The sequence below is a fragment of the Beauveria bassiana genome (assembly GCF_000280675.1).
Source record: "Beauveria bassiana ARSEF 2860 unplaced genomic scaffold BBA_S00013, whole genome shotgun sequence".
In the NCBI taxonomy this organism is placed as follows: domain Eukaryota; kingdom Fungi; phylum Ascomycota; class Sordariomycetes; order Hypocreales; family Cordycipitaceae; genus Beauveria; species Beauveria bassiana.
In genome coordinates this window covers 25,158-45,545 of record NW_007930848.1, presented here as the reverse complement: position 1 = coordinate 45,545, position 20,388 = coordinate 25,158, and the positions used below count along the sequence as shown (strand labels likewise).

At 53.1% G+C, this 20,388-nt stretch overlaps 8 protein-coding genes across 8 annotated transcripts; 5 read left to right on the top strand and 3 right to left on the bottom strand.

Moving 5' to 3' along the window:
* Window positions 1-205: 205 nt before the first annotated feature.
* Window positions 206-1,172, top strand: BBA_05133 (isopentenyl-diphosphate delta-isomerase; the record flags this gene model as incomplete). Its single annotated transcript, XM_008600230.1, has 3 exons — window positions 206-404; window positions 542-880; window positions 940-1,172. 3 exons carry the CDS (start codon window positions 206-208, stop codon window positions 1,170-1,172), a joined length of 771 nt encoding a protein of 256 aa, XP_008598452.1.
* Window positions 1,173-1,419: 247 nt separating this feature from the next.
* Window positions 1,420-1,959, bottom strand: BBA_05132 (uncharacterized protein; the record flags this gene model as incomplete). The annotated part of the gene is made up of 1 exon (XM_008600229.1): window positions 1,420-1,959. One exon carries the CDS (start codon window positions 1,957-1,959, stop codon window positions 1,420-1,422), a length of 540 nt encoding a protein of 179 aa, XP_008598451.1.
* A 1,758-nt stretch (window positions 1,960-3,717) lies between these two features.
* Window positions 3,718-6,375, top strand: BBA_05131 (ankyrin 2,3/unc44; the record flags this gene model as incomplete). The annotated part of the gene is made up of 1 exon (XM_008600228.1): window positions 3,718-6,375. One exon carries the CDS (start codon window positions 3,718-3,720, stop codon window positions 6,373-6,375), a length of 2,658 nt encoding a protein of 885 aa, XP_008598450.1.
* An 856-nt stretch (window positions 6,376-7,231) lies between these two features.
* BBA_05130 (TFIID associated protein) lies at window positions 7,232-8,646 on the top strand (the record flags this gene model as incomplete). Its single annotated transcript, XM_008600227.1, has 2 exons — window positions 7,232-7,434; window positions 7,485-8,646. 2 exons carry the CDS (start codon window positions 7,232-7,234, stop codon window positions 8,644-8,646), a joined length of 1,365 nt encoding a protein of 454 aa, XP_008598449.1.
* A 3,849-nt stretch (window positions 8,647-12,495) lies between these two features.
* BBA_05129 (uncharacterized protein) lies at window positions 12,496-13,319 on the top strand (the record flags this gene model as incomplete). Its single annotated transcript, XM_008600226.1, has 2 exons — window positions 12,496-12,763; window positions 12,847-13,319. 2 exons carry the CDS (start codon window positions 12,496-12,498, stop codon window positions 13,317-13,319), a joined length of 741 nt encoding a protein of 246 aa, XP_008598448.1.
* Window positions 13,320-15,398: 2,079 nt separating this feature from the next.
* On the bottom strand, window positions 15,399-15,992 carry BBA_05128 (acyl CoA binding protein; the record flags this gene model as incomplete). Its single annotated transcript, XM_008600225.1, has 2 exons — window positions 15,399-15,563; window positions 15,849-15,992. 2 exons carry the CDS (start codon window positions 15,990-15,992, stop codon window positions 15,399-15,401), a joined length of 309 nt encoding a protein of 102 aa, XP_008598447.1.
* A 924-nt stretch (window positions 15,993-16,916) lies between these two features.
* Window positions 16,917-18,270, top strand: BBA_05127 (AMID-like mitochondrial oxidoreductase; the record flags this gene model as incomplete). Its single annotated transcript, XM_008600224.1, has 3 exons — window positions 16,917-17,036; window positions 17,122-17,937; window positions 18,052-18,270. 3 exons carry the CDS (start codon window positions 16,917-16,919, stop codon window positions 18,268-18,270), a joined length of 1,155 nt encoding a protein of 384 aa, XP_008598446.1.
* A 157-nt stretch (window positions 18,271-18,427) lies between these two features.
* Window positions 18,428-19,779, bottom strand: BBA_05126 (putative Eps15-like protein pan1p; the record flags this gene model as incomplete). Its single annotated transcript, XM_008600223.1, has 3 exons — window positions 18,428-19,152; window positions 19,223-19,460; window positions 19,543-19,779. 3 exons carry the CDS (start codon window positions 19,777-19,779, stop codon window positions 18,428-18,430), a joined length of 1,200 nt encoding a protein of 399 aa, XP_008598445.1.
* Window positions 19,780-20,388: the final 609 nt, after the last annotated feature.

The window sequence follows — 20,388 nt, the reverse complement described above, 5'->3', positions numbered from 1 at the left end:
CTTTTTTTACCCAACTTTTCTCTCCCGACGCTTCGTCTCTATCGCGGCTGTCACTACGCGACCCTACTTTATTGTTATTCTTTTCTTCTTTTTGTGATATATCGTTCTTGAACCCGAGCTTATACCTGTACAAATCGCCCTCTGGCGACGTCCTAGAGCATTGCGCGCGCCCGTTGTTCCCCGCCTTTTTGCCACACCGACAACCATGTCTACCACGACAACGGTCACCACGACGGCAGCCCAGCCCATCACTGCCGATACTATTCTCCGCCTATTTCCAGACATTGACACCACCTCCGAGGCGCTGTCCGGACACGATGAGGAGCAGATTCGCCTGATGGACGAGGTCTGCATCGTCCTCGACGAGGACGACAAGCCTATTGGACAGGCCAGCAAGAAACTCTGTACGTGCTATTTTCGCATTCAGCCCACGTCAGACATCTGGTCGCACAATCCTGCGCGCCTGGCATGTCGGCGTAAACCTCTGGCGCCTGTCACACGAACTCAAATCTCAAATCGCTAACTCGTTCTCCCCCTTAAGGCCATCTCATGACCAACATCGACAAGGGTCTCCTGCACCGCGCCTTTTCCGTCTTCCTCTTCAACGACCAGAACGAGCTGCTCCTCCAGCAGCGCGCCTCCGAGAAGATTACTTTTCCCGACATGTGGACAAACACCTGCTGCTCTCACCCGCTGGGCATCCCCGGCGAGACGGGCTCCAATCTCCCCGACGCCGTCATGGGCGTCAAGCGCGCCGCGCAGCGCAAGCTCGACCACGAGCTGGGCATCAAGACGGAGCAGGTTCCCATTGAAAACTTTCGCTTCCTGACCCGCATCCACTACAAGGCCCCCAGCGATGGCAAATGGGGCGAGCACGAGAGTACGAGCCCAGTTCACGCGTTCTTCCTCTTTGGATACAGGCTAACCAGTGGCATTTAGTCGACTATATTCTCTTCATCAAGGCCAACGTCGACCTGAACCCCAGCCCCAACGAAGTCCAGGCTACCCAATACGTCAGCCCCGACCGCCTCAAACAACTCTTCGAGGACCCCAGCCTCAAGTTCACCCCCTGGTTCAAGCTCATTTGCAACTCTTTCTTGTTCGAGTGGTGGGCTCACCTCAACTCTGGCCTCGACAAGTACATGAATGAGGAGAAGATTCACAGAATGTAAAGCGATTCGCAAAAAGGGAGGCGGATTGAACAGCCGAGTTCTTACTGCATAAATTCTTATATACCACCGCTCTCGCAGAGCGACCCATCATGTTACTTAGCACCAAGAATACAAAGCCTTTCATGTGAGAAGGAAGTACCGCTTGTTTCCTGCCGACTGCCGGGCCTGTTTCTTGTCAAGTACAGACATCGGCGACTAACCGAGTGTACAGAGTTTGACTGACAAACATAAACCTCGCGGCTGCTAGCTAGTCCGAATAGCTGGGTGGAGCTTGTTGGTTCATATAATGCGACGCTTTCAAAAAGAATAACACCTCGTACACAGCCTTGTATATATCAAGGTTTTTCTTTTTCCAGTCCGAATCAGACCACAGATTCGCCAGCAGCGAGTCCATAATGACAGTGGTCATGAACCGAACATGGTGGTCCTCGGGTGACCAGCCGCTCTTGTCCGGGTGGTAGACGAGAAACTTTTGCGACCGCGCGTTGATGGCGTCCTTGGTCGCCTGCGCCATCCTCGCCTTGTCCGGGCCCGGGTCCGGGCGGTCGCCGTCGGCCGGCAGGCGCGCGAGCAGGTCGCGCTGGAACTCGCGCCACGAGCCCTGCACAGGCCCGCCTCGCAGCCACTCGTGAAACTTGCTGGCGTCCTTGAACGGGAAGAGCTCGAGGATAAGACGCTCGCGCTGCTGGGAAAACGGCGACGTTGGCGTCGTCTCCGCGAAGCCCGCGGCGACAGCGGGGTGTCGAGGAGGGGGAGAAGGAGGGGCGGCGGAGGCGGAGACGCCCATGGTGTGCGGGCGGCTGCTGGCGAGTCGGACTGACGAGGGGCGGGCGCTTTCGAGAAGGGTCTCTGCTGATGGAAGCTGTCGGTATCTGAATGATGGTCGACGACGGCGGAAGCAGAGGCACATGTAGACTTTGGCGTTGCGGCGTGTGAGTGGGTTCAAGGGCGAGGTATAAGTAGGACGTAGCGGGCTTCAATAACGAACAATCACACGGGAAGAAATTATCATGATTGGAGTAAGTCCGCCTTGCGCTCAAGGCAGAAATCAATAATACATGATATCAGGCTGCCGCCTGGCCTGGCCGGGCGACTCCATGCATCAAAACCGCCCCCGCGCGCTCCCGCTAGGTTAGGCACCCGTATAAGTCGGCCTATCAGCCCGCGTCAAGGCTGTTTCCGCATGGCAGAGGAAATTTTGCTAGTCTTTATGTTTTCGATGCGGATATTGCGCAATCACTGTTGCCGATACCGAGCAGACGTACGTAACACATTACTCTATCTATTCTGGTAAGCCACTTTTACGTCAAGTGCTTTGCTGATGTTTGGCGAGGCTGCGCTCTGTGTGTGGTGGCTGAGCTTTTAACCCCCCCCCCCCCTCCCCACCGCCGGGGCGTATTACTTGCGAGGTGGTTGACGCAGCCTGCACAGGGCTGCAGGGGGTTGATATGAATCCTAATAATGGGATCGAGTAACTCCTCAAGGGGGAGGAGATTTGCGAGCTCTGTGTGGGCTTGTGATAGCCTGGTTATGAGAGCCGACTAATGTCGCGGCCGAAACTGATATTGGCATTCCGATTTGAGGTGAGATGTTATATTCTTCTATGCTATTTCTTATTTCGCAACCACGGCTCATTGGCGGTCAAATTCCCCAACGTCGCAGCATGAGTCTGGTTCAAGCTATCACCTTCTAATACCAGACGACCACACACTCGGTTGAGGTAGTTCTACACCCACTAGGGATTCATTAATGAATCAACTTGACAAGCCACAAACTTTAAAAATATTTTTGCTTGAGTGACACATTCGCCCTCAGTGGCTTACCTATACGATGATGACCTGGTGCTGAGCCCACTGGCGCAGTCTGATTGTGTAAGTTTGGGTTAGAGTGACGAGCCTGGAACCGCCAAAAACAGAGGTTAAAAAAAAGAAGAAGAAGAAGGAAAAGACGAAATGCTATATTCTTTGCCGTCTTTGGCCGTATGTACCCCATCGACCATTTTTCCGGTGTATATATATATAGCAAAGTAGCTGAACCATAGTTTCAGAAGACGATACAACACAGCTCAGGAAAGTAGGCTTGATAATGTGATATTCAGTGTTTGGCCTGGATTCATGCCAAACTCTTGGCGCATGGTTTTGCATTATGGCCAATTCTATCTATTCTACTGGGAACAACTCACAGCAAAGCTCGATGCAACCAACATGTTTCCCCGCGCAAACTTAAGGTTGCACATGTCGAAGCCACTCGAAAGAAAAAAAAAGCCAATTATGGCAATCTAAGCAGTCTACGGCTTAGAATACCTCATTTGCCGCTGGGCGGTCTTGTGTGAAATGGTGCAGTCAGTTTTGCTCTTGTGGCTTGCGTGAATGGCTGATTTGGTGCCCAAGAAAATTATATAAGAACTCTGCGCAAGGTGAACTTGACACTCGTTTGTGCACCCACATCCGAATCTACAAACACCTCAACCGTTTTCCTTTACTCTACATCCCAAAGATCGAATCTTTTCGTTTTGAATAGTCAAGTATTACCTCCGATAGCTGCAATGCCGACGGCGTCGCTCGGCAAGCTTCCAAATGATATACTTTTAGTGCTAGCAGAGTTCCTCAGCGATGCCAGCATCAACGCCCTCGCGCAGACCAGCCGCCGAAACTATGATGCATTGGATCACGCGCTTTACATACAAAACGCACGGAAAGGAAACTGCTCGGCCTTGCAATGGGCCGCTTACTATGGCATGCTGGGCACCGCCAGGAAGGCTCTCGCGGCTGGCGCCAACCCCAACACCATGCGACAACGGAATTTCATGCCGCATCCATACGGCCTGAGAGACGACATCTATCAGTCAACTCCGCTGAAGCAAGTGCCGTATACCAGACCACTTGTTTCAACCGTCCGAATGGGTAGAGTGGACTTTGCATCTACGCTAATCGAAGCCGGCGCATTGGTAGACGTTGGCCGTGAAGAATGGGCCGCCCATATACCGTTGATATCCGCATTCGACACTGACAGTCTGGTGATGACGGAGTTATTGATGGCATCGGGACAGATTGACATCAACTCTCATCAGTGGCTTGATCGCGGCTATAATCTACTGAGTTTCGCAATACTGCACGCGGGTATTGAAATCGTCCGATATCTATTGGCTAGAATGGATACCCCAGACGCTTCTTCTCGGTACCTTCCATTCCCACTCATTACTGCAGTACGAGAGTTGAGGGCGGATTTGATTCCAACACTACTCGCCTCGACGAAAATCGACCCCAACAGAGCTGACGAACACGGTCGTGGGCCGTTATGGTGGGCAGTTCAAAAAAAAAATAAACCTATCATACAGCTTCTACTGAATTCCGGGGTAGTCGATACCAATGCGATGGATGATATTGGACAAACAGCGATATCTTTGGCAGCCGAGAACGGATACGAGTCTCTGGTGTATGTTCTTCTTGCGACACCCAATGTCAACCCGGTATTGGCCGGTAACGAGAACATGAAACCTATTGTGCATGCCCTCCGCAATGGTCACACTTCGGTGATAAAAGCTCTGATGACGTCAAACAGAATCAGAGCCGACGTCGGTACACTGTTTTGGTTTGCGTGCAAATATCAGAATCATCAAATGCTCAAAGAACTGATGGAATTCGAAAGGGCGGAATGGAGCGCCACTGATGCGCAAGGGAACACTTGGCTGCATTCAGCAGTCACTCATGGCCTCACAGATATTGTGAAGACCTTGATAAGCCAGCAACATATTGACATCAACGCGCAGAGGCTCGATGGTGCAACGCCTTTGATTTGTGCCCTTCAAAACAAACGAAGGGCTATCACTAAAGTCTTGTTGCAGGCCAACGCAGATGTCAACATTGCTACCAATAATGGCCGTTCACCTCTCTTCTACGCCGCCAAAAGCAGCAGTGAGACCTTGTCAATAGAGCTGCTGAAGCGAGGCAGTCATGTCGGTGCAGTCACAAATACAGGCGCCACAGCGCTACACCAGGCTTGTGAGTATGGCATGAGCAAGGTCGTCCAACTGCTCCTCAAACATGGAGCTGATCCGCTGCACCGTGATGGAATGGGAGATACACCTCTTCATATGGCCTGCGCCTGTCGCTGGGAGCAGATAGTCCGGATCTTGCTAGGTGTGATTCCACGCTCCGACCGGGTATTATCAACTGCTCGGACACCGCTACACGACGCCTGCCGATCAGGCCATACCGGCATCGCCAGACGATTACTCGAGCATGGGGCTGATCCGCTAGCGAGACTGCCCAACGGGCCTACACCGCTTGAGTATGCATGCACCGGTCATCCGCTCATCGCCAAGATGCTGCTGGACAAGGGTGCCGATCCTCTTCAAAGATCTTCTACAGGCCACAGCCTCCTTTGGCGGGCATGCGTGAATCAGAGCCCCAAGGTAGCGGCTCTTCTACTTCAATACGGAGCTGATCCCAATGCTGTTGAGACCGGCGGCACTACTCCGTTCATGGTAGCTTGCCGAACAGGCAGCCTGTCTTTAGTACGCACGCTACTCAATCACGGGGGAGACGTGACTGCTGTTCAAGCGAATGGTTCTACTGCGATGCATGAGCTCTGTCGCAGAGCACACGGGTCTGGCCTGTACCCGGTGCTCGAGCTCATGGTCAAAAAGGGTGCGGATATCAATGCCAGGACGCAACAAGGGCTCACACCTTTGCATGAGAGTTGCCATCGCGGGAAAGAAATAGTGTCGGCACTTATCAAAGCTGGGGCAGATGCGCAGGCCGAGTATGTCGATGCCACGACCTCACGACGCAAAACGCCCATTCACATAGTAAGTGGAAACCCTGAAATCGGTCTAGATCTTCTTGCTCTTCTCAACAGCAAGTCGCGAATTCCAGTGGCAGACTTGGAGACCCCGGGATGGACACCACTGCATGAAGCAGCTTCTGCAACCCACGTCGATGCGGTAGATTGGCTCATGGAGCATGGCATGAACCCAATGGCAGTGGATGAGAATGGACGCACGGCACTGCATCAAGTATTCGACCGATCCGATGCAAACTGGGACGAGTCGTGCGCTTGCGAATGTATATCGGCGCTTGTCGAATCAGATGAGGTGGACATTAACCACAGAGACAATGAAGGGAAGACTGCTTTGGGGCTGGCGGGGGATGCACCGAAAAGTCTACGCACACTCATGATCAAATTAGGGGCAGAGGAATGAAATAGCTGAGCAAGGTATGGCGGATCAAGAGAATACGGACTATAGTTTGCATGGCGCGAATGGTTCCTGGGAAATGTATTCAAGCCCCAGCATGGTTTGACCACGCATTCGAAGACGTGAACTTGTGAGTTGTCAGTGGGTTTGGTGTCGAAAGGTTCTGGATAACTTGTGTAACGGATACGGCCTAGTCAATAGTTGCCAGCTTCCTTGTGATAGATTCGGGATCCTTGAAGTCTAAGAATGCCATTCAGCCTGAATGTGAGACTCGAAATCTCAGAAAAAAGTTTCCTTCGAATACCAATTGAGCAATGCCAAGTCAAGATGGTCTTCTACCCTGCAACTTCTCATGCTTACGTAATCATACAGCCGTTTGCGATTTCTAGTGCCACTCACTCACAGTAACAGGATCCCAACCAAGTCATCGGTTATGACGGCAAATTGGTGCAAAATTATCGGAATCTCATCTTCTTTGGACTTCTTCACCTAAAAGAACATAGGAAAGTCGATTGGGATGCTATTGGAGGGCATGTGGCTCTGCGAATGATCGTTTGGGTTAAACAAAGAAGCCGAGAGCGAGCAGACAGAGGTACGTTACCCAACACAGACACCTCGAATTCATCCTGTTTCATCTAAAAATGCATGGATCTCATTTCTGTCTTTCAAAAATCATCATGGATCTCATTTTCTGTCCCAGAGAGATGCGGTGGCAATGGAGAGCTACCCAGAAGCCGGAGTGGACGCTGGTGGTGTGATTCGTTTGCTGCCCTTTGGCTTTTGGCTAGCAGCCGTCCGCAGCCCTGGGAATTGCAACTCACTCAACTGATATCTAATTGTACCGGCTGATAGGAGGATGACAATGTTGGAAGACATGGTGGTAGTCGCCGAGGTGGCAACAAAGGAGATCCAGCCCGCGGAAGCCCAGCCGGCTCCCGCCGCCGAGCCCGAACCAGCTCTCAAGCCGGAACCAACTCCCGAGCAAAAGCCACTTTCTGAGCAAAAATCTGCCATTGACGCGATACCGGTCAAAGTGGTAGCCAACGCCCCAGGATTTTCATGGCTGTAAGTTGTCAAAAGTGCGGACTTTTGATTGCTGCTCTTACGTTGAATAGGAAACCGCACCCGACCTTTGTAATACTGCTGGTTGGCCCAGATGAGCAGCCTTTCGGTCTGCAAAAGGACTTTTTATGCTACAGAAGCGGCTACTACCGAAGATACTTTGCCGAGCACGAGAACCAAGAGAATCTCGAGCACATTGTCAAACTGCCCGACACGTCGGTGCAGGTTTTTGGTCTGGCGCAGCATTTTCTCTTTACAGGGGATGTTATTGCCGACCTGAGAGTGACACCGTCATACGAAGCGCTTGTCAACCTGTGGAACCTAGGATACAAGCTCGAGATCGAAGGGCTATGCGATCGGACTCTGGACGCCATGACGGAATGCAGAAAAAGTACATCGCGCATACCTTCCACGCCATTGCTGGTCCAGGTCTGGAAGGAAGCCCCAGAGGGTTCGGCGATTAGACAGCTTCTGCTGTCGTGGACAGCCGAGTATATGAGATCGTCGGCCGCCAGGGCCGAGTTTGCCAAGTCGCTGCCGCAAGAGGTGCTGAGCGAGCTGGTCGTTGCCATGAGCTCGTTCGAACGCAGCAGCCTCGGCGATCGATCACAAGGAACAGCAGCAGCAACACGGAAAAACGTACACTATCTAGCGGTCGCAGACGACGAGGGCGCACTTGCCAGTGCTAAACGGAACAGACGCGTGAGTGCCGTGCCTGCGCAACCAGCAGCGGCCCTTGTTCACGCAGACTCCTCGGCGCCGGCGGCCAAGAACAGAACCCCCCTGCCCAAGCCGCCAAAGAGACGATCCGGGGCGGCGTACCTCGAGGGGCGCACATTCTCGACGGCGTCCAAGCTGGACTTTTGCGCGGACCTGCTGACGCGCATGCTGTCCGGGCCGGGCTTCTGGACCCGTCTCGTCGGCCCCTTTCGCGATGCCGTCGAGCCCGAGGAGGACGGCGTGCCCGACTACTTTGACAAGGTGAAGCGGCCGATGGACCTGATGACGATTAAAAGCAAAATGGACGGCAAAATGTACAAGGACGACGAGGAGTTTGCGGCCGACGTGCGGCAGATTTTTGACAATTGCTTCACGTACTGGAAGCCGGGCCAGCCCATGTACGAGGCCGGGGAGCGTCTGCAGCGGACGTTTGAGGACAAGTACTCTCACATGAACAAGTGGATTGCCAAGATGGGAGGCGAGGAGGGAGATTAGAGCTGAAAGGGCAACTGTGGAAAAGGAAAAAAGAGATGCGCTTTGAATTGTTGACGGTATTGCTTTTGTTGAAGTTGTACCATGTTTTGATGTAGCTCAAACGGCGGAGCGCCGAGAATAATAATAATTTGAACGAAGCTTGTTTTTACTACGGATAGACTTGACGGCATTTATGGTGCGGCGAACTAATAATATTCAGAGCAAGCCACGTTTTGTCACCGCCGAGGCGAGGCAAGCTACACGCCACACCATGAGAGTGTGCTATATGATACGATTCGACTCTTCTGAAGCAAAGGAAAAAAGAAGATGATGACTATGGAATTGCTGTTGATAAAACCTTGGCCACATCTTGACCGTTTTTAATCTATCATGTATTAAATTTAGGTAATTGGGAGCCCGGGAGTCTGGTCGAGCGGTCATGACAATAAGGGCAGGGTGAGCACGCACCCTTGTGTGCGTATCGTGGAGGAAAATTGAGTTTGAGGAGGGGGGACCGTGTGTGATCGCGAAACACTCAAATAGAGGACAAGACTAATCGTTCAATGTCTCGCCATATTTTTTCTCTCTCGTTTTCTTCCCATTGAAATAATCGCAGGGAGCAGAATCGCTTCGTCATTCCTCTGGAATGTATTGATTTTACGACGATCCCTTGTCAAGACCATGAGCTGGTGAGACAGGACACGCGTTGATGTATAAAAATTGCGCAGCTCAGCAAGGCTTTTGAGACAGGTTCTTGAGTGAGGCTGCAAGGCCGGAGATGCCAACACGGAGAGGACAAGGGCCCTAGTTCTGACACGGCTGGATTTTGTCGGTAGGATGCGGCATTTGTATCTACTGGGATGCATGAACGCCAGTGCGCTCGCCAGACTTTTCCTGGGATTCATGCATAGGTTTTAAAAGCGTCTTTTCACAATGTCGACTTGTCAATTGGGTGTTGTCCACGCCACGAGCCGCGCTGTGGCCGCTTGGCATCACCTCATCAGCTGTCAGCAGTGACGGCCACACGAAACTCTTTTAGACTCTTTGATTCCATGAGAGATTCTTCAAATAAACAATTGATGTACCTTTCGCACTTCACAGAAGCATGAGAGTTCCAAGGGCCTGTGTTGGAGGGGCTCGTGGGGGTCAATGTGCAGGACAACACACCGCGCACGGAGTATTGATGCGTAGAAAGGATGATTTTGATAATGAGCTCTGGATTTCTGGCGACAGGGCAAGGGCACATTGAAGTGAGACAGTGAGGATCGTGATGGTCTACGCGTGTTGGCTTGCATGGACAATGGGTCGACTGCAAGCCACCGAGGTGTCACTACCGGTGTTGGCATACAATATGTGAACAAAGCATGAGAGCGTCTTTTGACTGTACCGGTACAGGTGAAAATCCCTCATGAACGGGTTTTTTGGCAAGGCTAGGTATTGATCTAGATGATATGTTAGGTACGGGAGACTTGGTTCAGTTGCCCAAGAGGCCTGCATGCTATGGTGATCTAGAACCGGTTATTGGAGGCAACCAGACGACCTGAAAGAAGAACTCGGGTGGGTAAACATGCGATAGCTTTGAAGATGGATAGAGAGAATTGAGGAGGGGCAAAAAGCCTTGGAACATGCAAGTGTGTCGGATAGGTGGTGCGCCTGAGCATGTGAAACGAAGCGGCCGTCAGATCGGGTATCAATGCGCTGGGAGAATGCAAACATCGAATCGCATGAGAAGACTGGCGGTAAAACGGTAAAAGTGGAGGTGGTCGAGCAAGAGGAAGCCTGATACTTGATGAAGACCTGGACGGAATTGAGAGAGGCAAGACAGGTGAGTGAGTTTTTGGCGAGAAGCGGTGGGAGTTGACAATGAAAACAAAGGAACACAAGAACGGTGTGTGGTCCGGTTGTGGCCAGCGAGTGGCGCAACGGGTAGGTACGACCTACAAAATCTGTGAATAAAAAGCCGCCACCGGGCGGTAAAACGTGATTTATTGTCGTGGGCGGGCGTGGTGACGAAATTCAGGCACTGAAGAGGACTTGAAGCTGGCAAGTACGGCGTTCTCGTGGTCAAAGTGCAGTGGAGGCGCGTGCATGCCCTGGCCGAGGGCCAAAACGAGCTTGGCTGGGTGGCCAAGCTTTTCGTGGCGGTCCGTTGATTATCGTTTGGTGACGGAGAAAAAAAAAAGGAGTGATCACTTGCTGGTCGATTGGACAGTGGTCATTTGATTGATTACTCAAAGGAGGCTCCCAATATCCCGACCGAAAATGTAGAAAAGAGCCTGGTTTGTTAGCAGATGCAGGTACCAGAGACGTGCAGCACGCTGGTTGGCTCGACGACGCTAACAAAGAGCACCTGCCCAATTGCATTGGCCTGGTTCAGGAACAGGCCTAGCGGCCGATTTGCTCCACTATAAAGGGCTGGCAGCTGGCCGAATTATGCAAACTTGGCGGGTCTTGGGAAATGAGCACGACCCACCCCTTGCTCTGGCCAAGCGAGAAGGCTTCATCATGGATGGGGATGGATATTATTACCATGACACTCGACGGGCAAATAATTATGAACATGCTGTTATAGAAAAAGAATGATCGAATGAATGCGGTGTGAGGCATTTGGCACAACTAGACCGCAGTCTAATCCGTACACACAGAGAGATACCCAGAACGTAGACTCTAGAACAAGCCCCAGCTCACAGAAATAGACGACAAACGCGGGCGTGGTACGTGAGAGAAGAAATTTTCACCACGTTGCACAACAACTGGCGACTTACGCGAATTATGCACGCGCCGTGATGAGTTACGGTCAAGCTTCACCATCTTCATGTGCATGGCGTTGAGCAAGCTCGAAAGCAGGATCCTCGCCTCTTCTGGGCGTCGCGCTGCTTCTACGTCATCACAGACGCACCCGATGTACAAGTCACAGAAACGAGCTCAGTAATCTGTAAATACTCAGTAGCCGTCCAAGCGGGTACCAAAAACATGGCCACGAATGTCTGAGAGAATCGGCCATGTTTTTTGGTACGCGTTTGCCGTGCCAGGGAATATCGCCAGAGACATGCAGTCACCAGAGAGCACCTACAATTGGTGCGTGATCATTTTCGTTTGGCACCTAAAAGCATTGAGACGGAGCCTGTCAGTCGCTGCAAACAGGTACTTTGAATACCTAATGTTGCACTAATTGTACCAGTGCCAGTGTACCAGTGTACCAGTTGCCAGTGTACCAGTTGCCAGTGTACCAGTGATCTGTGGAACCTCTGTAACCCCCTCAGACTTGTCGAAGCCGATCCTTTGACTTCGTTTCTTCTGCCATTTTATTTCTGCGTCGTGCCCATCGTGGCTCCAATCGCTTTCCCTCGCCAGGGTGACCACTTGACAAAAGTCTCACTCAAAGCCGTCCATGTTTCCCCATGGCCCGTCTAGCGCTGCAAGCGTGGGGCTAGTGATTTGTGGCCCCTCGAGATATGGATGGTCGCCGGGATGGCCCTCAGGCACCATGCACGTTACACGCTAGGAGAAATTGCCATGCTCACACCCGCGCCCAGGAACCATCCACGCCCCCCTCCCAAATCTGCGGTGCCCCCCCCCCCCAAACCGCCCCAAAAAGCCCATATACACATCTCACCCGTCCGTTTGCCTCACCTTCCTCCTCCTCCCATTCGCATCATATCATCTTCGTTCGCCCAGCAGATCGCCTTTGAGCGGCTACACAGCCTTCTTTTCGCGTCTGTTTAAAACCAAGCAAGAGTATTATTCAATACTCGTTCCACTCCTTATACCACTTTCTATTACACGGGCTGTGTTAGCTTACCCTCTCTACGCACTTGCGCCTCGCCTCGAAACGCAACAAAACAAAGCTTTCCCGTAAATTCTTTCAAGATGCACTTTACCACCATCGTCACCGTTGCCACAATGGCCGCTGTTGCTGCTGCTCAGGCCGAGCCCTACCGCCTCGCCGTCATGCCTGGTCTGAGCCTCATGCGCCGCCAGAGCCCCGGATATAACCCCCAGACCACCAAATGCGGTGCCGGCAACACCTGCGCCGAGGCTTGCGGTTCTGGCTTCGCCGACTGCCCCTCCAACGACGGCGTCTCCCACTGCTACAACCCTGGTGCCAAGCAGAACTGCTGCCGAGACGGCTCTGGTAGTATGTGAATCCCGGATGAGCACGCTCGCGGTGGATATCGCGCGTGACAAACTCTACCAACAGATGCTGACCAACAACCACAGATTCCTGCGACAACGGGTACTACTGCACCCACGACCACAAGGCCCAGACCTGGTGCTGCCCCAACGCCATGGACCTCGCCGCGTGCGCCGCCGCCTTTAGCATCTCCGGGGGTCTCGAGTCTGCCACTCCTACTCCTACTCCTACCCCGACGCCTACTCCTACGCCTACGCCTACGCTCACGCCTTCTCTCTCCAAGAACAGCACCACTACCACCACCACCGTCGAATTTACCCCCAGCGCTGCTGTCGTCACCGAGTCGATTGAGCTGACCACCACCATCTGCCCCGCTTCCGCCTCTGGCAGTAGCCATTCCATCTACACCGGCCAAAACAGCACCGTCATCATCCCCGTCATTCCTACCGGCGCGCACACAAGCCCTCCCGTTGTTCCCACCGGCGGCACCAACGCCGCCGCTGCCACCAGCTTCAGCGCTCTCCTCCTCGTTGCCGCCGGTGTCGTGGCTCTGCTGTAAATGCAAGGGCGGCCCGATTCAAGAATGAATAAGAGCTCCTCGACAAGTGGAGGCGTTGTTTCCCCCGGTGGTTTTCTGCACGTTTTGTGCTCAGCGCAACCACAAGTTTACGAGGTTTATGACGACAAAACGCAGTTGAAGCATGGCGGGCGTGGCCATCTGTTTCACCGCTGGCTCTGTTGACGAGCTTGCTGGTGTTGGGTGTTTTATTTTTCGCTTCAAGCTGTTTCAATTTGCGGCTCCTCATTTTCGTTTTTCTAATTTATCAAGTGCGATGATTCCCCTTCTATTTAGCGACTCTTTTATCGGAGTTGCACGGTTTGGTGTAACCCCTTCTTTAACCTAGCTCCTTTTATTTTCTGGACGGATATCCGAGGATGTGGCATTTTTGGAAGATGTATGCAGATTTAAGGGAGAGAGGCGTCGAATGTGATTTAGACACTCGGCATTCGTATATTACTTGAAAGACACATACGTTGCTATAATACTTTGTTCTGTTCTTCTTCTTAAGCAGTGCCTGGTCTTCTGTCGCTACCTACACGGTATATCTCGAGCGTGTAGAACGTATCATGTCGAAAAGAAATATGGCGTTTCAGCACGTATTAAATCATCCAACATTGACCGATTAAATTATCCAACATTGCAGCTGAGAATATGCTCATCCTTGTGACAAGATCTTTCCGGATCCCGGACAAGCTTTGACGCTGGTTCGCCAATCGAGCGCGATCCGGCCCCTCCCCCAGAACCGAGTCATGCCACTGCAAAATCGGCCTAAATTTGAACCTGGCCCCGATTCATTAACAATTTAAAAGTCCCCTGGGCATTATCTGCGTGTACCTATTACCCACGGGGCGACTTTCGGACAATCGCACGAGCCTTTTCTCTCTTTTTCCTTTTTCTTTTTCTTTATTTGCCTTTGTTTTTCTTTTTGCCTACCGACCGACAACGCGACGTGACAAAAAAAAAAAAAAAATAGGGCCTACTTTTTTCTTTACAACAAAGTAAATTTCCTAATTTGGCATGCGCACATTCCAGTCACACACATGGGAAGATCTCAAAAACAAACCGATCGGTACCACCGTAAACACACAGAAAAACAAACTGGAATGCTAAATACGCGATCTGTCCCCAACCCGATCGACATTGAGATTTCGAGGCGCGGCGCGCCCAACATAACCACCCAAAGCAAACCCTTGACAAACTCCCAACTCGGCACACGCCCCCCCTTCCCCTCCCCTCCCTACACAATGTGTTTAGTTAGTGTTGGTTCTGATGCTCCGTTTTCCTTGAACAACTTGGATAGTGTGTACTGCATTCCGGATGGGCCATCACAGCAGCACATAAGGGCAGCCTAGTCTCTCTACGCGTTGCAGTTATTTGCAGCAAGGCTTTCTATTTAAGTGATTTAGAAGTGAAGCGCGACAAGGCAGGTGCGCATGCATCTCCGGGCTGCGTTGTGCCGTACGTCGTACTTGTTGACATCGGCGTAGAATTGGATCCCAAAACGGCTGGTTTCGGCTACGGATCTTGAAACCATCAATCAGTCCACCGCCTAACAGGTGTTTAAAATGGACTTGCTGAAATGTCGTTTCCCGGTAGCCGGAGCTGGCAGGTAGTGACGGTCACATCATCAACTGCACTGGAAAATGGAAGACGATGAGAGGAATGCGACAACTCTTGAGATTCTGCATCATGTTACAGTGGCTGTCCGCTTGTCGGTTCCTTTCAGGCAAAGGTGAACTATTCAATTTCCGAGTCTCTTAAGAAACGTTCGCTGCAAGGCGCGGCAACGCTTGATCACTTGGGGCTCGTGCCACCACTTGGGATTCGAGCAGGGACGGTCGTCAATACCTTTACTTGCGTAGCTTGCTGGCTTTCACAGATGTGCCGTTATTTGATTCACATTCAACGAAGAGCAAGAAACATCTATTTGATATGTCAGGGGCCCAGCATAAATATGTACGCACTCATGCCCAACACTCGTTCATGCAAGTTGTTCGTTCATCCCTCATTTTACTGTTTTTGATCTTCCTGTCTTCCCACTCTCTTCGCCATCACCAGGCAAGCCCGTCGAATGGCTTAGTTGCCGACAGCGTCGGGGACCTTGTTCTCGTCAAAGCCGTACTTGGTCTTGAGCTGCTCGACGAGGGCGACGTAGCGCTCCTGGGCAGTCTCGGCCGAGATGCCCTCGTCGACGACCTTTTGCCAGGCGTTCTTCTTGGCCTTGCCCTGTACGCGCCGCCACTGTTAGCGGAGCCACTATTTCCAGACCGGTGCGCGCAACGACTGTCCCAGCTGCCTGTATATTTTGCATCATGGATGCTGTCGCGGAGTCCGGGCCGCGTTGCGGGGGAAGGAGGAGGGGGGGGGGGGGGGGGGATGAGGGGTAATGGGACTTGCCTTCATGTCGAACATGCCGGGGGCGGGAGCGCTGGAGATGTCCTCGGCGTTGCCGACCTTGTAGAGGCCTGAGAAAAAAATATATCAAATGGTCAGTCTCTTGTGGTGCTTAGCAGCTGCGAGCTTGACGGTCATGTCATCTGGCAGTTGACGTCGTGCTGCACAAGGCGGGGTAGAAAGGAACGGACCGTAGAGCTCGAGGAGCTCGTCGTTGCTGGGCTTGGCGAGGAGCTTCTTGGAATCCTCGGCGGCCTTTTTGAAAGCGGCAGACATGATGAATGGATTTGTTGGTTTGAATGGTAAAAAGGGAAAAAACGGACTGGAGTGAAGAGTTTTGCAAGAGTTCAAGTGTGTTTTTGGAGAAAGGCAGCTTTTTGGAGGGGCTCGCAAGCTGTCAAGAAGGTGGAGGAGGGGAGCGCGTGGCTGGTCTGCGGGGCTTTGGTGGTATCGTGGCAATCGGCGCTGTGCGAAACCATGCTATTAGGGCCTGAATGTCGGTGTTAAATTGTGTTTTTCTTTTTTTTTTCACTTCAAAATATCCCTACGCATTTGGCACTCGAAACTTTCACCTCTACTATTACCCAATCTTGTTGCATTATTCTGGATTTCCTCGCCCGTCGTGGCCACGAATCCGAAAAGGCACCTCCCCGTTCTGATGTCATTAGCGTGTTCTCGTCGGCGGCGCATCTTCACATGACCTCATCACACTGCCCAACCAAAAACCTGCAAGGCATTGATTGATTCTACTTTTTTGTTGTTGCCCAGCTAAAAAAAAAAGACAGAGTGGCATCAAGCGACGGCAGAAAAAGTCAGCAAGGTCTCCGTCGCCTGCATCGATCTTCAGCCTGCGCCACAAACAAGCCACAACTTAGTAGTCGCAATATAATGGCGTACATGAAACAGCTCAAGAATAGTGCTTCTCGGGGGCTTGTTGTTTTGAAACTCAGCTTGTGGTGGTTTCCGAGCAAACATGTAGCAGATTTATGAATCTCGAACCTCTATTCTAGTGTACGACGGACTGATTACTCGCCCACGCCGGCGATTACAAGGCCGTATCGGAGACTCGGCTCGTGCCGCTGCCACGCTTGCCGTCTGCCGTCTTCACAAAAACCGTCCATGGCGTTTGACCGTGTGCTCAGCCCATCATTCTCCGCCCTCTTTCATCAACACATTCGATTCTGGCAAGAAACATTCATCATGACTGGCAAGACGGTTGTAATATTGGGCGGCTCCATCGGCGGTCTCGGCGTCGCCCATCGGCTGCTCAAGCACACTCTGCCCGACCATCCGGATCTCCAAGTCATCCTCGTTTCCAAAGTCAGTCAATCGGATCCCCCCAAAGCGCTCACACGGCCCCTTACAAGAGCAGAAGCCCATCAAAGCTAACATGTTCCCTTTCCAGAACAGCCATTTTTATTGGAACGTGGCCGCCGTGCGGGCCATCATCCCCGACCTCCTCCAGGATGACGAGCTGCTGCAGCCCATTGCTCCGGGCCTCGCGCAGTACAACACGGCCGCGCACCCTGGCGCGGCCGAGTTTATCCTCGGCGGCGCTCAGTCCATTGACCCCGCCGCGCGCTCCGTCACCATCTCGACGGACGAAGACGGCACCACCACCACCACCACCACCTCAACGCGCGTCCTCGCCTACGACTACCTCGTCATCGCAACGGGCTCGCGCTCCGCCGCGCCGGGCCTGCCCTGGAAGGCCGAGAGCACGCACGCAGACCTCGTCGCGAGCATCCACCGCACGGCCGCGCGCGTCCGCGCCGCCGCGCACATTGTCGTCGCGGGCGGCGGCGCCACCGGCGTCGAGGTCTGCGGCGAGCTGCGCCACGAGTTCCCTGACAAGACCGTCGTGCTCGTGTCCGCGGGCGACGCGCTCGTCGGCGGCGACCAGACGGCGCCGGCGCTGGAGCGCGCGCTCGTGAGCATGGGCGTCGTGCTGCGCAAAGGCGTGCGGGCTGTCGGGACAAGAGACGCGCCCGACGGCCGCACACAGGTCGCGCTCGACAATGGCGAGACGCTGGTGACGGACGTTTACCTCCCGACGGTGGGCATGGCGCCCAACTCGGAGTGTATCCCGAAAGAGCTGCTGGATGACAAGAAGCACGTCAAGGCGGACGACTACATGCGCGTGCCGGGCGCGGACAATGTCTGGGCCGTGGGAGATGTCGTTGGGAAACCCACTGCCTCGTACCTCGTGACAGAGGCGCAGGTACGTAGACTTGCTGTCTCTGATCTTTGTTGCTTTCTTTTTTTCCTTCCTTCTTTCTTTCTTGATGGGGTTTTGCGTCCTTACATTTTGACAAATGGCTAACAATTGTGCTAGGCGAGCTGCGTGGCCAAAAACATTGCGCACGTTTTGTCTGGAAAGGAGCAAGAACGACGAGGGTCTGTCATGGATATAGTTCTCTTCTCCACGGGTCGCTCGAGCGGAGTTGGCCGGTACCGCTGCGTGCCGATCCCGTCGATTGCGGTGTGGATTGCCAAATCACGGACCCTGGGCGTCGAACGAACGCCCAAGTTTGTCGACGGCTCCATGTGGTGACACGGAGATGTTTGATCCTTTGCCAGAATACGGAACAATCTGACGGCAATGTACTGAGTGTGTAATGAATATATGTTATTAAGAAAGATCACGCTACTCCTCGAGCAACGTGCGGTTACAACTGGCCCGCCCGCCCTCCTGTCTAGTCCCATCTCTTCTATCTGCTCTTTTCAGCCTCAATCTCTTGCCGTAACTGCTCCAGCACCTGCTCCCTCGATCTTAGATGCGTCTCCAGGCCCTCGACCTGTTCGCGGACCGTTTGCAGATCCTCCGAGATGCTCTTGAGCCCGGAACCCTCGGCGCTCTTGCCCGTGCCCTCTTCGAGCTCGCGCAGCTCTCGGCGCTTGTAGTCGAGCAGCTGGTCGAGCTCCTTCTTGACGAGCGCGGGCTTCGAGTCGCGCGCGCCGCCCTTTTTGCGCTCGGCAATCTCCTCGACCTTGCGCATCTTGTCCTCGAGATCCGCCAGCTTGCGCTTTAGCCGCACCTCCTCCCAGTCCTCCGTCTTCTCCGTCGAAAAGTCGGTGCCGGCCGTCTTGAAGCCGCTGCGGCCGAGGCGTGTCAGGTACTGCTCGCCGAATTTGGTCTTGCGGCCCGTGCTCGTCGAGTCGTCGGCCTTGGTCGCCCAGCGCGACTTGGCGCCCGTGTTTCGTTGACTGTCAATCTGGTAGTCAATTTGGTTGCGCTCGAAGCTGGAGCGCAACGACGCGGGGATCGTGCGGGGGATGCGGAATCCGTCGTGGCGGTTGCTGAGAATGTGCAAGAATGCGAGACAGGCATCCTTGTTGATGGTTTCGTTGGCGGAAGGGTTGACGAGATTCCATGCGGATCGGATGTCGGTGTCGGGAACGTCAAGCGACTCGTACAAGTCTCCGAGGGCGTGGACTGATTCTTGTTAGCCTACCTACATGATCTGAATTGTAACATTGACAAGAGCAGATTGCTTGAAGCTTACAATCTACTTCACCACGCATATCACGCGCCTCTTGGTAAATCTGCTCATATTTGGCCTTGTCTTCGGGCTTCGTATACCAGTCAAAGCCGTCCTTGAGACCAGCCGAATCGTCCTCGTCATCCTCGACTTGTTCAAACTGGGGCTGATTGCCGCTAATGGCACGCGTCGCCTGGACAAGATGTGCTTTGGACTCGGGGACCAGCCAGTCGGGCAAAGACTTGGGAACGTCTTGGTACTCCTGAATGGCGTGCGCCACGTCACGTCAGCACACTGGTTTACTCACGGGGAGGGTCTCCAAGCAACATCAATTGAGCACTTACGCCGTTTAAAACGTCAAAAATGAGGCGCATAGCAACGCAAAACTCCTCAAAGTCTAGGTTACCATCGTTGTCCACGTCGCCTAGATCCCAGATCCTTTCTAGCTGGTCATCGCGCAGGCCCGAGTTCTTGAGGACGGGAGCGGCCTGCTCGCCGGTAAGATATTTGCCTCCACCCGTACGATCGCAAAAAATGTTCCAGTATGTCTCAATCTCCTGGGCTTCGATTTTGGGCGCCATGGTAGCCGAGGAGGGGCCGGGAGTAGGCACAAGAGGTGTAGAGGAGGCGCGCGGAGCTCGGTGATGGCCGAGGGATTCGGCTGGCGTGGGGGTTGCGGCAGGAAGCGTCTCAGGGATGAGGATCGGTTGGACGTCGCTATGAGGGAGAGGGCTGGCGAGGACGCAAGCTGCCCGAGATGACAGGTCTGAGAGTGATGATGCAAGAAAAGTTGGCTGAGGCTGGTGGTTGAGCGGCAAAGGCAAAAGAATCGTAGTTGGAGGTTGGCGCCAACGTCACTGGGCGAATTGGCCAAGCCTCTTTGGGTGTGGAGGCAGCGATCCTCATTGGTAGGTACCTAAGGTACCAGTAGGTAAGAAGCTACCCCCACTTCGCGAACATCCAGAAAGCTGTATGCGATTCAAGATGATTTGCAGAGCACGGTGCGCAGCAATAACTCTTTTATTAGATGAACAAATCAAGCCAGGCGCACAATGTTACCCAGAATCAAGAACGTGCAATGCCGGAATCCAGTCGTTGTGATTGTGGGAAGGAGTCATGCCTCCACAGCACCTCGTGCCATGTTCATAGATCAGCTCACAAATATCAAACGCTTCGAGTCTTGAAGCAGA